General features: G+C 43.9%; 1 protein-coding gene and 1 pseudogene across 3 annotated transcripts in view; one reads left to right on the forward strand and one right to left on the reverse strand.

The window, feature by feature from the left end:
• Piwil2 (piwi like RNA-mediated gene silencing 2) overlaps positions 1-17169 on the forward strand; it is a 61217-nt gene extending 44048 nt beyond the window's left edge. The window contains exons 21-23 of one of the 2 annotated variants that reach the window (XM_032917983.1): positions 11579-11832; positions 12633-12740; positions 14912-17169. In XM_032917983.1, coding sequence (XP_032773874.1) covers positions 11579-11832; positions 12633-12740; positions 14912-15068 — 519 coding nt within the window. In that variant the 3' untranslated portion in view covers positions 15069-17169. The remainder of the gene's footprint in view (positions 1-11578; positions 11833-12632; positions 12741-14911) is intronic. The other variant, XM_032917984.1, reaches the window with a different exon arrangement.
• Positions 5089-6527, reverse strand: LOC116913692 (annotated as a pseudogene). The gene has a single exon (XR_004389637.1). The product of XR_004389637.1 is annotated as a histone deacetylase 1-like (transcript).
• Positions 17170-17370: the final 201 nt, after the last annotated feature.

Genomic DNA, 17370 nt, shown 5'->3' on the forward strand with positions numbered 1-17370 from the left:
CATGGGGAAATTATTCTTCTTCTTAGAGGAAAAGCAACTAGCTTTAAGTTTCTCATGAGTGTACTACTACTGGATGTAGAGGTTTTTCACGAGTAGGTGTTTTTGTTTGTTTGTTTGATCATATAGCTTGAAATCCCCTTCTGAATTAGACTTGCATAGCTTTAGTGGCGCCACCTGGTGGTTATTTAACAGAAATAACCATGCTCACTGCAAACAAAGGCAGCTTCTTGTCCCTCAGTTCTTGTTCATTGCAGCTCCTAACTAATGCAATAAAGAAAAGAAACAGAGGTTCATCTCTCCTAGGTGTTACCACTTTTAGTCTCAAATGGCAGTGATATGTGTGGTTGTGTCTGAAGTTTAGTTCTAAATGAAGGGAGACAGTTGGGGTGGAACGATGTCTCAGTGGTTAAGCTTACTCACTGCTCCTGCAGAGGACCCAGGTTCAGTTCCCAGCACCCACATGGTAATTTACAACCACCCCTTTCCAGTTGCAGAAGATCTGATACCTTTTCTGAACACACATACATACAGCAGCACACACATACATACATACACACATACACATACACATACATGCAGGCAAAAATTCATACGTATAAAATAAATCTTAAAATATGTTTAGAAAGATAGAAAACGGGTTGGGGATTTAGCTCAGTGGTAGAGTGCTTGCCTAGGAAGCACAAGGCCCTGGGTTCGATCCCCAGCTCCGAAAAAAAGAACCAAAAAAAAAAAAAAAAAGAAAGATAGAAAACTATGGCTTGGATATGATTTGGATGCCTCCTGCTTCAGATATTAAAATCTGAGTTCCACTATGAGCCTCTGGCTGGAACTTTAACCTGACTATGGTGATAGAGGTGTGGCCTTGAATCCCAGCATCTGGGAGCAGAGGCAGGCAGAGCTCTATGAATTCAAGGCTAACCTAGCCTATGTAGTGCATTCTGGGCCAGCCAGAGCAACAGAGTGATACCTTGTCTCTGCCTCTGACTCTCCCCTTTTCTTTGTGTGTGTGTGTGTGTGTGTGTGTGTACATTCCTACATATACATGTACATGTCTCACAAGATTCACATGTGGATAGCTATTAAACTGATAAAGAAAAAGAACTGTATGTTCATTGATAGACTGGAAATCATCAAAGTATCAGTTCTCACTTATAATGTCAGATTCAGTGGAATCTCAGCAAGTTCTTTGTGGACATCAACAAAGTGATTCTAAGATTTATGCGGAGAATCAAGACACAGACTATGCAACACAACACTGAAGGACGGTCTGAAGACTGATGCTACAGAATGTAAACAGTTAACTATAAAACTGTGTTAATTAGGACAGTGTGATATTGGCAGGAAGATAAGCAGGGCATTCAAGAGAAAAGAACTGCACAGAAATATATTAGACAAGTGTAGTCGTGTAACCTTTGATAAAGAGGTGGAGGCAAGTCAGTGGAAACTGAAGTCCTCCAACAAATGCCGCTAGGACAGCTGGCCTTAAACATGAGGAAAAGGAATAATGAATGTTTGCACAGCCTCTGTGTCACAGAAGTTAGCTAGCTCACAGTGCCGCTTAAAGTGCAAGACCCAGGGATGCGAGATGGCTCAATAATTAACAGTCCACATTGCTCTTAGAGAGGACTCAGTTCCTAAGTGTGATTCCCAGCACCTTAATCAGGTGGCTCACAATCACCTGAAACTCCAGTTCAAGGGCACCTGGAACTACCCTAAAATAATGCACACATCCTGGCACGTAGACTCATACATGTAATTGAAAAAATAGGATTCTTCCTAAAGACATGAAATCCAGCCAGCTGCTTTTGCATTTTATACAAATCACTGATGGCTTAGGACTGCAGTCTGTAATCTAGCACTTGGAACACAATCTGGCCTCTGTGCATGTTCCAGGAATGGGGGAAGTGGTGCAGCAATAACATTGGGCATGGTGGCATACACTGGTAATCCTAGCACAGGGGCTGAGGTAGAAGGATTTTTGTCTTGGCTTTGAGCCTCTCCCCAGCCCCAGTCCCAGCTCTTTGCTACAGGGTAAATACTATGCCAGCCAAGATTTGGCTACATACATAGGAGAGCCCTGACTCACTACACTTCTCTTTCCTCCCAAGTGGACAAAAGACCAAAGCTGACATGAAAGAATATCACTAGATGGCAAGTAAGCATGTGGGAAGATTGTCAGCCATACCCTTAGAGCCATACACAGGTAACAATGGCCTGCTGTGCTGTGGAAATGGCACAGTCCAGGACTTAGAACCCCAGATACTGGTGTGATACAGAGCCATCAGAATGTTCAGTTTGCCATTACACAACTAATCATAATCTTGCCCCATGATCTAGGAGTCTTGCTCAAACAAGTCAAAACTTTAGGAGCCCACAATAAACTGTGTAGAGACCTGAAAACAGCCAGACAATGAAAGCTTCCTCAGTGCTGAAAAGAAACAAGAGCCATGCATAGTGATGCATGTCTGTAACCCGAGCACTCAGCAGGGTAAGGCTGGGAGATTACCAAGAGTACCAGGCCTGCCTGGATTACTGAGTAAATTCAAGGCCAGACTGGATGCGTTAGTCGGATTGTGATTCAGAAAGTAAAAAGAAAACCAGCGACCTAACTCAGAAGTAGAACACTTGCCTAGCATGTGGCCCTGGGTTCAGTCCCTGTTAGTGAAGAAGGAAGGAAAGAAGAAGGAGGAGGGAGGGAAGAAAGAAAATGTTTTAACTATATGCTGGGACCCAGCTCTTGAGAGTAGGAAGTAGGCAGATCAGAAGTCAAAAGTCATGCTCAGCTACATACAGAGTTTTAAACCAGCCTGGACTACATAAGACCCTCTCTCCCTCTCTCCCTTCCTCCTACCTCTCTGGGCCTTGCGTGCACACACACACACACACACACACACACACACACACACACACACACACAACCAAGTTCAATGCATATTAATGTAAATGGAATGTCAAAGGAAAGGTAATTACTAAAATTTGAGTGAGGCAAACTCTTGTTTCTTTTTTCTCTTACATGTTTGCAGATGGCTATATTTGACTTATGAGTTATAATTATGTCCAGTACTAGTGCATTCTGGGACAGCTAGGACTACTCAGAGAAACCTTGTCTCAAAAAACCCAAGAGTTGGAAAAATACTAGAGCCTACTGCAATACCGCACATCATTTACTTTATAAAATGCTTTTGTAATTTATGTCAAAATTTCTCATGAAAATGTCTCAGGAGGGCTGGAGAGATGGCTCAGTGGTTAAGAGCACTGACTGCTCTTCCAGAGGTCCTGAGTTCAAATCCCAGCAACCACATGGTGGCTCACAACCATCCGTAATGGGATCTGAAAATGTCTCAGGATACTCTTGGGATGAAGTTTAGTGACTAGTTTACTCTCCAGCAGGAGAAAGCGGGTTTCCACAGAACCCATTCCCTTGTCCAGCATATCTAGTGCATTGAGCTCCTCATGTCCAAGAAAGCGACCTGGTCTACATGCGTGCTTCCTGGCCACTCAGCCTTTATGTCTTAGCACCAGTGTCACCTCTCACTCCTGTGTGAGAATCAAAGCAGAGCTGATGCCTGCCTCTACAGCTTTAGCTCTCATGACTAAGCCCCTGATCCTGATTTGACCTGTTATTTGATTTGAGCTTTAACAGCTCTGGCCTGAGCTCTGACAGTGCAAACAGAAATTGCTCCAGAGGTGTCTCAGCCTCTTGCTGACACAGCCCAGGGACTGGAGTACTTTTTCTGTTTTACACTTATTTTGCTTTGTGTGCAGTCACAGTGTCTGTGGATCTCACTATGTTGCCCAGTCTCTCTTTGGGCCTTTTCTTTATTATTATTATCATTATCATTATTATTAATTTTTAATTTTTTATTCACTCTACATCCTGCTCACTGTCCCCCTCCTGGTCATCCCCTTCCACATTACTTCCCCCATTCTCCCTCCCCTTCTCCTCTGATCAGGCAGGAGTCTCCTTGGGAATCTCCCCACCCTGTCACTTCAAGTCTCTATAAGGCTAGGGGCTTCCTCTCCCACTAAGGCCAGACAAGGCGGCACAGCTAGAAGAACATATCCCACATTCAGACAACAGCTCTTGGGATAGCCCCTGCTCCAGTTGCTCAGAACCCACAGGGAGGCCTATGTCCAGCCCATGTATGTTCTTTGGTTGGTGGTTCAGACTCTGAGAACCCCAAGGGCCCAGGTTAGTTGATCGTGTCGGTCTTCCTGTGGAGTTCCTATGCCCTCTGCATCGGCCTCCTGACCATTGGGATTAAAGGGGGCTGCTGCCATGTCTGGCTCCTGGGCAGTTCTGATGCAAAGTGGGGAAGTTCCTGTGGCCCGTGAGACAATGTTGTCTGCATTTCAATCCCCCTTCCCTTTTCTGCATTTTAATCCCCCTTCCCTTTCCTCACGTTATTTGTGGTTCAGTGTTACCTTAAGCAAATGATTGTTGTCTGACTCCTGTGTGCCCCTCTTGTGCCCAGCATTGTTAACAGTATGTCTAACCTTTCCTATGCTGCTGGAAACCTAGGACTTTATATATACTAGGTGAGCACTGTCTTTTTTTTTTTTTTAATAGAAATGTGCTGTTTTATTTACAAAGAGTCTCACAAAATGAAAATATCTCAAAAAGGAAGCTAGGTTAACAACCTCCACCTGCAGAATTGGGGGAAGATGGGGCAGTTTAAGTTTTTCCGCTTGCCCGGGGTGGGTGGGAAGGTAGAAACAGAACCGAGCTAAAAATGGCTGATATTACCCAAACCTGAAAAGGGGCCCCAGAAGACACAGTCACCCCTGCTGAAAAGCTTAACAAGGCGTCCTAGCAGAGCTCCTAGGCAGGCACGTGCAGTTCAGGATGTTGTCTTCCAGTTGTTTTCTTTTCACCTGGACCCTACGTGGTTCAAAACTCAGACCTGGGGCAGGACGGACAAGGGAGCTCTGGGAAGAGTTCTCCCAGCACCACTGCCCTGTGCGCTGGTCCCTGGGGACATTATACTTAATAAATTTTATATAAATAATCAGGAATAGAAAATATAAAATCTGAGAAATTGAGGGAAAGTGAGGGACTTGGGGAGAAGATGGAGCTGCAGGCCTTGCTCAGGCCATCTTGACCTCTTCTTTGACCCCTTGGCTTCTGGCTTCTCCTCCTTGGTTTTCTCCTCTTCTGTGACTTCTTTTTCCTCTTCAGGATCTTTTTCTTTCTCATCTTCTGTTTTGACTCTTGGCTTTTTTGAAGTTAGGAGAGTTCTCGCGACCTCCTTCTCCCTCCTCATCAGAATCAGGGAATTCCTCCTCACAGGCAATGCATTTGTCAGAGGAGCAGATGGAAATTCGTTTGTCAGGGTCTTCCTCATCCTCACCACCGCTCTCTTCTGGGATGGCATCCTCTGGGATGGCCTGCATTTGGACCTCAGGGGCATGGGGCAGCATTCTCAAGTTCTCAAAGAGCCGCTGCTTGATCTTCTCCAGGTATTCATTAGTGTTCTGGTTAGTCATATTGGAAGGGCTGATGTGAGGCTTGAAATCTGGTCCAAAGTATTCAAAGTTGTCATTGTATGGTAGGTCATTAGGGATCTCTGTGTCCAGGGCCACAGCTGTCTTGTAAATCCAGCACCGAGCGACATTACGGATGGTGTAGCCACCTCCTCTCAACATTAGCATCGGCAAGTTGAAACTCTTCACGAACTCCACACGCTTGGCGTGTCCTTTGATGGTCAGATTGAAGCAACCTAGCCGATCCCCAGACAGGGAGTCTGAGCTGCACTGTAGGTCCACTGCACTAGGCTGGAACATCTCCATTGCTTTGGACATGACTGGCTTGAAAATGGCTTCATAGGCCTCATCATCAATGCCGTCTCGCAGTGGGTAGTTAACGGCGTAGTACTTGCCTTTGCCAGCCCCAATATCCCGTAGGTCCCCAGTTCCTGGGAAGTACTCTCCGTATTTATGAAAGGACACAGTCATGACCCCGTCTGTAGTATAGAAGGCCTCTTCCATGCCATCGCCATAGTGAATATCAATGTCAATATACAGCAGCCTCTGGAGATACTTTAGCAGTTCCAGGATGGCCAAGACGATATCATGGACGTAACAGAAGCCAGATGCTTCAGACTTGTTTGCATGGTGCAGGGCCCCAGCCCAATTCACAGCGATGTCTGTCTGCTGCTTATTGAGTTTCACAGCACTTGCTACAGAGCCACCCGTGGACAACTGATAGAACTCAAACAAGCCATTTAAATACCGGACAGTCCCCACCCACGTTGAATCTCTGCATCTGCTCGCTGTATTCAGACATCTTATCTGGGCGAATAGAACGCAAGAATTTAATGTAGTCCTCGCTGTGGTACTTAGTCATCTCCTCAGCAGTGGCTTTGATAGATTTCCGTCTTTTGGTAGAGACCATAGTTGGGCAGCAAATTATGAGTCATTCTGCTTCGGTGAGGCTTCATTGGGTGCCCTTGTCCATAAAAGTAGTTTCCAACATCCCCGTCGTAGTAGTAACAGACTTTCCTCTTGGTGACCTAAGTCTGTGCCATCTTGCTCGCTGCCTGGCTCTCCTGTCCAAGTACTGTCTTTAATACTCACATGGGTATAAAAAAAAAATAGGGGTTGGGGATTTAGCTCAGTGGTAGAGCACTTGCCTAGCAAGCGCGCAAGGCCCTGGGTTCGGTCCCCAGCTCCGGAAAAAAAAGAAAAAAAAAAAAATACTCACACGGTGAGTGCACTGAGCTCCTTCCCGACCTAGTAAATGTTCCCAGAGCTCATCTTCATCCCTCTCCTCTTGAATTTGTCTGGACACCTTCCAGGTTTACTGTGACAGCTCCTCCCTCTAGAAGTCAATGAGACTAAAATTTAATGATTTTTAATAGTCCCAATAAATAGGTCTGACTTAAATTTATTTTTAATAATACTATAAGGAATGAAGATTTACTGTGTCTTTTTTTCTTCTTCTTCTTGTAGTCTTACTGTTTAGCTCCAGATGGCCTCCTGCCTCAGTCTCTCCTGTGCTGGGATTACAGGTGTGCGCCACAATATTTAGCTCTTCTGTGTCATGGGGACACTTAAGTTGAAGGGATCACTTGGTAGCCTCTCTCCCTTCTCTTCAGCTTGCTCTTGCCGTCTGTCAGTGGAGGAACCTTACAAGTAGAACTGGCTATTTGGCATCTCCTTAGCATCATGCACATACATCATACAGCCACAGCCTAACCTTACTGCTGCTCTTCTAGTACTCTCCACTCTGGCTGCCTGACTTGTCTGTCACCCACATTCTGTATGTCCCGGCATGGTCTTCCCCCTTATACTCTTCCATTCCCTTAGCAGTTTATTTTTTCTTTTATTATTTTTGAGATAGGTTCTCAGGTCATATTGGCTGGCCCCCAAAATTACTGTATAGCTGAGACTGGCCTTGAACTTTTGATCCTTCTCCCTCTGTCTGCTGAGTTCTGGGATTACAGGCATGCAACTCCTCACCTGGTTTTTATTTTATCTGGTGCTTGAGAGGGAGCGCACGGCTTCATGCACGCTAGATAAGCACTTGGCAGCTGACCTTCTGCCCACATCATGTTATCTCTTTACGATGGCATTTTCAGTGTGCCGGGGACATTTGCTTTATGTGTCTGGCTTCCAGTCTTGTTTGAGTTCTATGAGCATTTGGATAGTATTAAAATAATTTTGCAGAGCCAAGAGAGTTGGGAGTAGAGACAGGAGGATTAAAAGTTCTAGGCAAGCCTCAGTTACAAGTAAGTTTGAGGCCAGCCTGCGTTAGATGAGACCCTGTCTCCAAATGGAAAAACCAAATAAATTTTGCAATTTTCTGAGACAGCAATGGTACATATTTAGTGGCCATTACATGTTCATTTTGTGATGAGTGTAGCTTCATGTAACATAACATTCAGCTCAGCAACTGTACTGTCCACTGAACCCTTCCTACTGTGTCCAACGCCAGGGGCATCAGGATGGGTAAGCCTAGGCCTACACTGGCCACTTAGTGTGCTGTGTCCAGAGCATGCTCTACAATATATAGTTGCTATCTTTGATTTTTATTTTTATTTTATTTTTTTTTCTTTTTTTTTTCGGAGCTGGGGACCGAACCCAGGGCCTTGCGCTCGCTAGGCAAGCGCTCTACCGCTGAGCTAAATCCCCAACCCCTATAGTTGCTATCTTTTAGGCTTGCGATTGGCCTTATACAGAAATCCTTCTTCCTTGGACTATAAGTTGATAGCTTATGAAGTAAGGACAGCCTAGGTGACCCAAAAGCTTTTAACATTGTTGACTAGGGTTGCATTTCTCTGTGTGTTCATAGCTAGTAGCTGGTCTTTCAATTCGGCTGGAAGCTGACATAGTCTGGTGCCAAACACTCACTGACTTGTTAGCACAGGCTAAACACCAAGGTGGTGGCAGAAAACACTCCAGGTGAATTTGATTCCATTTTTTCCACTCCACTCATCATCCTGTGCTTGCTCTGTGCTTCCAAGTATTTTCTTGTCCTAGCTTGACAACAAAAGATAGTTTGAAACAGGGTTTTAGGCTGTGTAACCCTGGCTGGCCTTAAATTCACAATCCTCCTGCCTTAGTGTTGTAAGCGCTAGGATTATAGGCATTTACTGCCACATTCAGCCTCTACAGCCTTTGTATATATTTATTAAAATATACATCATATTATAACTGTGTGTGTGTGTCTGTGTGTATGTGTGCCTATGTGTCTGCATGTCTGTATCTTCATCACACCCTGTCTTACTTTCGAAACAGACACTGATGGAGTCTAGAGCTTACCATTTGGGCTGTATGGGCTGGGGTTCTCCTGTCTTTGTTCCCTGAGGCTTGAGTTTACAGGTGCATAGTGCTATACCTGATTTTTTATGTGAGCACTAGAGATCATGCAGGCACACCAAGCTGTTCATCCATGTGCATATAACTTCTTTTCCTCTCTACCTTGAGAACATGGTGAGGTAATCTTTTTATGTAGTTTTTCAACCGGAAACGTCAATATTTGAAGCCACAGCTAGCAGTGAAGTCAGACTCAGTCTCAGAGCTCCTGGCCCCAAGTCCAGTGTCTTTTCTCTGTTTGCCTATTTGTAAAAGGTCCATATGAGTTCTGGACTCGTTGCCCTCTTACCACAGTGTATCACCTTCTGAGTGTGGATTGAGTTTTCTGTGTGCTCTGTAGCTGAAGCCAGAGCTCCCTATTGGGGTGGTTATCTAGAAACACTTCCTGGCAGAGACTTGGGATGCAGTAAACACTGATCCACAGAACACAGGGCAGCTCTAACAGTGAACACTCACCATCTCTAAATGCTGGCCCTCTGGGGCTGAGAAACCCTGGTTTAGGGGCTGGAGACTTTGGGTTCACTCTGTATACAAGACTGTCTGTTACTAGGACTGAAGTCCTGCAACAAAAGAAGAGGGGCATGTGAGGCAGAGAAAAGTACCACTAACGGGTTTTTAAATGCTCAATGTTTGTAAATGTTGAAATATTTGAGATATCTCAGAAAAGGGGACATTTATTATTTTTTGTTGTTGTTTCATTTTGTTTTTTTTAAAAAATATATTTATTTACTCTATGTATATGAATATACTGTAGCTGTCTTCAGACACACCAGAAGAGGGCATCAGATCTCATTACAGTTGGTTGTGAGCCACCATGTGGTTGCTGGGAATTGAACTCAGGTCCTCTGGAAGAGTAGCCAGTGCTCTTAACCACTGAGCCACCTCTCCAGCCCCATTTTGTTTTTGAAACAGGGTCTCACTATATAGCCCTGGCTGGTCTGGAACTCACTATGTAAGCAACTTGGTATGAACTCACAGAGATACACTTGTTTCTGTATTTAGGTACTCTGCTCCTGGAGTGCTGGGGTTAAAGGCATGCACCACCACACACCCAACTTGAAACATTGAACTAAACTTTTAAAAGATGACTGGAAGGAGGATGTTTGAGGCCAGATTTTGCCCCATAGCCTAGGCTAAGCCAAAATTTATTGTGCAGTCTATGCTGGCCTCAAATTCACAGCAATCTTTTCGTCTTGGACTTTAAAGAGCTGTGATTATAAGTGTGCCACCATGCTCAGCAAGATAATTTTTGAAAAGATTATTTTATATATATAAATTTTTTCATGGGCTAGAGAGATGGCTCAGGGGTTAAGAGCACTAACAGCTCTTCCAGAGGTCCTGAGTTCAAATCCCAGCAACCACATCGTGGCTCACAACCATCTGTAATGAGATCTGATGCCCTCTTCTGGTGTGTCTGAAGACAGCTGCAGTGTACTTATATATAATAAATAAATCTTTATAAAAATGTTTTTCACGTAGAGTCACCTTTAAAGAATGTAGTAAATATTTAAGCTTTACTCACGATGTATCTGTTAAGGGATAAGGACCTGGAATGTGAGTGCATTAAACTGTAATCAGAACTTAAATCAAGCAAATAAGTTTTGAGGGAATTTCTAGCTTAAAATGGAACCAAACTCACTCTTAGCTAAGTAGTGAGAACCCACTTACTTTATTATCATAAGTAGATTTAACATTGTGCTGGATCATAGGATAACTCTGGGTGTTACTTATATGTCAAAATCTGAGCATATATTCTTGTGTTAGACAAGTGGTTCTCCATTGTCCTAGTGCTGCAACCCTTTAACACAATTCCTCATGTTCTGATAACCAACCATAAAATTATTTTTGTTGTGACTTTACAACTTTGTTTTGCTACGATTATGAATCATAATGTAAATATCTGATATAATGAATATCTGGGGCTGGGGATTTAGCTCAGTGGTAGAGCGCTTACCTAGGAAGCGCAAGGCCCTGGGTTCGGTCCCCAGCTCCGAAAAAAAAAAAAAAAGAACTAAAGAATATCTGATATGTGACTTCTGTGAAAGGGTCGTTTGACCCCCAGAGTTGTCACAACCCACAAGTTGAAAACTGATGTTAGACTTTCTATGACATTTCCGGGTTCTTTTCCTGGGCAGTTGTCAGCATTAAATCCAAGTTAAGGGGTTGGGACTTAGCTCAGTGGTAGAGCGCTTGCCTAGCAAGTGCAAAGGCCCTAGGTTCGGTCCCCAGACTCAAAAAAAAAAAAAAAAAAAAAAAAGGAAAAATCCAAGTCAAATAACCACTGGCTAATAAACACTATTTTTGTAGAGAAATTTTTGAGTCCTTGATTCCTCTTTTCCTACTTTCTTTCCTTCCTTTTTTTTTTCTTGAGACAAGATTTCACTGTGTAGCCCAGGTACTCGTGGTGATCCTCCTACCTCAGACCTTTAAGTGCTGGCATTGCAGGTGTGTGTAGCCACGTGTGGCTCCTACCATTACCTCTGAATGTTGTTCACTCTGTTTGAGGGTAGGTAGTGAGCATGTGACTCATAACTGCCATGACTTGCTTCCATATTTTATAGCACTGTGGCTGTATCAGGCCTGTTTGCTACTTGGAGCAAACCTAGATAGAAATGGTTATAAGCTTTTGGCATGCTTGGCAGTCATGTACTCTGGGGCTAACTGCCAAGTCACTCTCCATCCTGCAGGATGAGTGTGAGCTTGTCACTGTGATCCTTGAGCCCAGAGCCTCTGGAGTCACCTCCTCCCTGTGTCATTTCAGGTGAACCACTGTCTCCCAGAGAAGATTGTGGTGTACCGAGATGGAGTGTCTGATGGCCAGCTAAAGACAGTTGCCAACTACGAGATCCCTCAGCTGCAGAAGTGCTTTGAAGCTTTTGATAACTACCATCCCAAGATGGTGGTATTTGTAGTTCAGAAGAAAATCAGCACCAATCTGTACCTTGCTGCTCCTGACCACTTTGTGACCCCCTCCCCTGGGACTGTGGTTGATCATACCATAACCAGCTGTGAGTGGTAAGTAGGCAAACAGGTCCTCAGTTGAAGAAGAAGCTGGACAGGGTGTCTATTGCTTGGATATTCCTGGACAGGTGTGGAATGAAATCCTCATATTTGTCTCAAAAAAAGAGCATGCTTTGCCTGAGTCCAGTGGTGGAGTTCAGTGTGAACATGTTCATCTTCATCAACCATAGATATACATACACACATGTACACACAAGTACACAACCACATATGCACACGTTTTGTCACTGAAGATTGAACCTTGTGCCTCATAAACACCAGACAAAGCAGTCCACCATTATGCTGTGTCCAGAGCTCTAAGTTTTCTTTTTTTTTTTTTTTTTTTTTTTTTTGGAGCTGGGGACCCGAACCCAGGACCTTGCGTTTGCTAGGCAAGCGCTCTACCGCTGAGCTAAATCCCCAACCCCCTAAGTTTTCTTTTAATAACAAAGCTTTTACTTTTTAAGTATATTCCCTCTCCTTCCTTTTGAGGTAGGGTCTTGTGTAACCCATACCATACCTCCCAAACTCTCTATGTAGCGCAAATATTCCCTCAACAGCTCAACAGATACATGACCTCGTTGTCAGCCTTCCCAGTGCTGAGATTACATCCATGAACGTGTGCATGCACACGCGTGGCGCGCTTGCGCGCGCGCGCACACACACACACACACACACACACACACACACACACACAAATGTCCTTTTATGTATTGACTTTTTCATTTTCGTTTCTAAGCCTTGTAAGATGGGGCTACAGCTATCTTCCAAGTGCCTTCCAGTGATCTCACTAGTTGGTGTTCTTTCCTTACTAGGGTGGATTTCTACCTTCTTGCTCATCATGTGCGACAGGGCTGTGGCATACCTACACACTACATCTGTGTTCTGAACACTGCAAATCTGAGCCCTGATCACATGCAGAGGTGAGTCTGTCAGAAGCATAAGTCTCGGTGTTTATCCTGACTAATAGCTAAGTCACTAGTCAGTGTCTGTCAAGATATTTTATTCCGTGTGTGTGTGTGTGTGTGTGTGTGTATGTGTGTGTGTGTGTGTGTGTGTGTGTGTGTGTGTGCGTGCACACTTGCATGTGCACATGCACACACGTTTGTGCATTGGTATAGAGTCTGAGGTCAACATCAAGTGTCTTTTGAGACAGTATTTCTCACTGGGATCTAGAACTCAAATTAGACCAGGTCTCCATTTCCTGTGTTGAGATTACAAGATCACCTTAAGTAGTTGCTAGGCCTGACTTCAGGTCCCCATGCTTATACAGTAAGCACTTTACCAACTCAGCCAGCTCCCTAGACCAATATTTTACTCCTTGACTCTCCCAGATCTTGACAATAGTGGTAGTTTTTTTGAGGAATAAGCCTGCTTTTACATTAAAAATCACTTGAAGAGCTTTTAGAAAACATGGATGGGGGTTGGGGATTTAGCTCAGCGGTAGAGCGCTTGCCTAACAAACGCAAGGTCCTGGGTTCGGTCCCCAGCTCCGGAAAAAAAAAAAAAAAAAGAAAAAGAAAAAAGAAAACATGGATGACTAACAGCCTTCATTCCTGTGCACTATAAAGCATTGGTATTAATTTATTTTAGAAAAAAAAAAAGGTCTTATGCGAGTGGAGAGATGGCTCACTGGTTAAGAGCACTGGCTGCTCTTCCAGAAGTCTTGGGCTCAATTTTCAGTACCCACACGGCAGCTTACAACTATCTATAATTTCAGTCCCAGAGATCAAACATCTTCACAAGGACATACATATAGGCAAAACAACAATGCACATAAAATAAAAATAAGTAAATTATGGAAGAAATAATTTTGAAAAATGATCTTGCTACTTTGCTCAGGCTGGTTTTATCTTATTTGTTTTGTTTGTTTTTGTTTTGGGGGATTTTTTGTTTGTTTTGAGACAGGGTTTTTCTGTGTATCCCTGGCTGTTCTGGCCTACAGGCTGGCCTTGAACTCACAAAGATCCTGCCTGGCTTTGCCTTCTGAGTGCTGGGATTAAAGGCATACATGACCACTACACCTGGCTGATCTCTTAGCCTCCTAAGTAGCAGGGATTACAAAGGCACAGTGCATGCTCTGGCTGCATGGTAGCCAGCACAGGTTTGTAATTTTTTTTTTTTTTCGGAGCTGGGGACTGAACCCAGGGCCTTGCGCTTGCTAGGCAAGCGCTCTATCACTGAGCTAAATCTCCAACCCCACAGGTTTGTAATTGTATCACTCAGGAAATTAAAGCCAGAGAATCACTGAGAATCATCAGCCTGAAGGACATAGTTAATTCCAGGCCAGTCACTGCTACATAGTAAGACCTTGTCTCAAAAACCTACCTGGCCAGCTAGTCAGATGGAAAGACAGACAACCTCTGTCAAATGACTATGACATACTCTCACATTTATGATGTACAGATCCAATAGACTGGCAAATGCCCTTTTATAGCCTTTTCCTTTGTTCATTTTTCTACTTTTATTGTACTTTTATTACTTACATGTATGGTGTTTCCTGCATGTATACCACATGTGTGTTTGGTACTTGTAGAGGTCACAAAAGGCTGTCAGATCCCCTGGAACTAGAGTTACAGATGCTTATGAGCTGCCATGTGGTTGCTGGGAACCAAACCTGGGTCCTCTGGAAGAGCAGCCAAATGCTCTTTAACTGCTGAGCCATCCTCCAGCCCCTCATACACAGACAGCACAGAGATTCCAACACCCATGCTTACTTATTTTACCCGTCCTTTGGCTTAGGTGGAAATATAAACAATTCCAGATGAAAAATAATGGTTTCTCTCTCAGACCTAGTGGCTTACACCTATAATTCCAGCACTTGAGAGGCTGAGGCAAGAAGATCACTGGCAGCTCAGAACCAACCTGTTCTAGTGGAGTTACTAGTCAGCCTAAGCTAGATAGTTGAGAACCTGTGTCCCAAACCAAACCAAACAAAGAAATATAAAACTAACAATTCCTGAAAGTCCACATTAGGTTTCTCAGAATCCCCCAGTCTGTTGGTAGGAGTGCTGTATCCCCAAGAGAGTGAAATCCTTCCCACCCCTGGGTGGGGGTAGAAATAATAAAGAATGCATTTTCTTCTTAACTTTAGGCTGACTTTCAAACTATGCCACATGTACTGGAATTGGCCTGGTACCATCCGAGTTCCAGCTCCTTGCAAGTATGCCCACAAGCTAGCTTTCCTATCCGGACAGATTTTGCATCATGAACCAGCCATCCAGCTATGTGAGAACCTGTTCTTCCTGTAACTGGGAACTTGGACACCGGCTGCAAGGAGCAACTGGATTCCAGCTCAGCTCATTCTTACAGAATCAACAGAAATGGCAGTGGAGTTTTACGTTTGCATTTTCTCTTTCTCCATCCTTGTAGAATTAGATTTCTGTTCTTCTTTTAACCCTGATATTATAGTAGAGTGGTGTGGTACGTGCCTGTTACTCCAGCACATGGGAGACTGAAGCAGAAGGATCTTTAGTTCAAGGCCAGCCTGGACTACATGGAAAGTTCCAAGCTAGCCAAGATTATAGAGTGAGACCCTATCTCAAAAGACAAAACCAAACCACTGTCCCCACAAAGCCCACAACAAAACCAAAGCCGGGTGTCAAGGAAGCAAGTTTCTGAGTAGCAGCTAGCAGCTGCCTTGATGGAGCAGAGTGATGTTAGCAGTGCCGCTGCTCTGCCGAGCATGGGCCTACGGACGTGTCCAGTCCTCCTACCAAATAAGTGAAGGACGTAAAAAACAGCTCCCAAGGCAGCATGAGCATCAGTTTATAAACCAGAGTTTATGCCTACAGGATCATCCTATTTCTGGGCCAGAAGTGACATGAATGAAGTAGTCATTGCAGATCTTAAAGGAGAGAGTTACTGTGTTCAGAGAGAGTTAGTGTTTCAGAGAGAGCAGCTGTCTGCATGCATGGACGACGTGTAGGAAAACCAGTGTAAGGCACAGTCAGGCCAGCTGACTTGACCCAGGCCAGTGAGTTTGGCCACTCCTTGGCCTCCTGAGAGTCCAGCTAGAGCTGCTTTTCTGGACCTTTTAGTCATTTACGACCATCAGATTGCTTTCCTGCAGCCTGACTGACACATTCATGTGCACGTACACACTTTTGATCTTTGTGACTAATGTGAAATAAATTCAGTTAGAACATTCAGCAGACCTAGGAACATTCTGGATAGAGTGTAGGTTTTTTCTGCAAAAATCTATAAATGAGATTATGCAAGAGTCTCTTCCAGCTGTGGGTTGGTGTTGCTTGGAAATTTTCAAAATCCCAAAGTTTCATGCTTCCCAAAGTTGGCTTGGACAAACGTGATGCTCTCATCTGAGCCTAGACATGTAGGAAGTTTTCCTAGCGCCAGTGGGCTTCTGTATTTGGGTGAAGCACTGGTTTTCTGTGTTTTTTTTTTTCCCTTCTGTTTCAGAATCTTCAAGTTTCTTCAGGCTTAATGAACCATCCCTTGCTTTACTGGGTTTTAAAAGCTAATTTTACTTAACCTCTTCAAATTTGTGTGTATCTATTTATGTTTTGGTGTGGTGGATGGATGGTAGGGGACTGAGCAGAAATTCAGTGTGCTAGGAGAGGCTCACTGGGAAGTACTGAAGAGCCACAGGGTCTGTGGGAGTCAGTGTTAGCACTCACCAAGCCAGGCCAGGCCTTGGGGTTGAAGGCAACACCAGCAAAGCCTTTAGTTCAGTATAGCACCCAGAGGTTGGCGAGGGATAAATGTTGGGGTCTTCAAATACAACCCCTGGTGTTTGGAGTCTGTGACCAAGGCCAGACTGAGACCTGAAAGGTAAAAGCCATAGGATTAAACAGAGCAGACTGAAAAATGAGTCTTTAGGTTGAACACATTCCACTTTCTGGATTTCTCTGTGAGTATTTTGAGTTTGTCTTTAGACGTTGCTATTCCTAGCACTCCTTTTCTCTTTAGGTAGAACAGACACTTAACCATAATGCCAGAATGTATTTTCTATACCTGATGTCCTTGCCTTGTTTTTCAGTTTCAGGGCCAGGTAATTGGGCCCTGTGGTGTAAAATAAAAACAATGTATGTGTATAGTTGTGTCTGAAAGAATATGTTTGTTTATTAAGTAGCTTTTCCTTCAAAGAAAAGCAAAAGTTAGTTATTCCTTTATTATTGTTCATGTCAGGGGCAGCACCATTGAGAGCCAAGTGGTTTCACCCTGAGCAAACTGGGAGACCTACATAGTAATAATGCATTTAAGTTTGTGTATGTGCTTGAATAGTTTGGGACTTTGGGGGAATAAGAACCCTCACTAGCTTATTAATAGAAAATCCTCCACTAATATATTTTCAAAGAGTGCTAAAAAAATAAATATACTATGGTACCACCATACCTGGGAGCTGTTTGTTTTTCTTTCTTTTTTATTTGTTTGTTTGTTTATTTTTCAAGACAGGGTTTCACCTGGCTGCCCTGGAACTCACTGTGTAGACCAGGCTGGCTTCAAACTTAGAGATCACCTGCTGCTGCCTCCCGAGTGTGTGCTACCACCGCCTGGCTTGTCAGCTTTTTTTTCTATTTATTTATTTTCATT

This window comes from Rattus rattus, chromosome 12 (assembly GCF_011064425.1).
Source record: "Rattus rattus isolate New Zealand chromosome 12, Rrattus_CSIRO_v1, whole genome shotgun sequence".
NCBI lineage: Eukaryota > Metazoa > Chordata > Mammalia > Rodentia > Muridae > Rattus > Rattus rattus.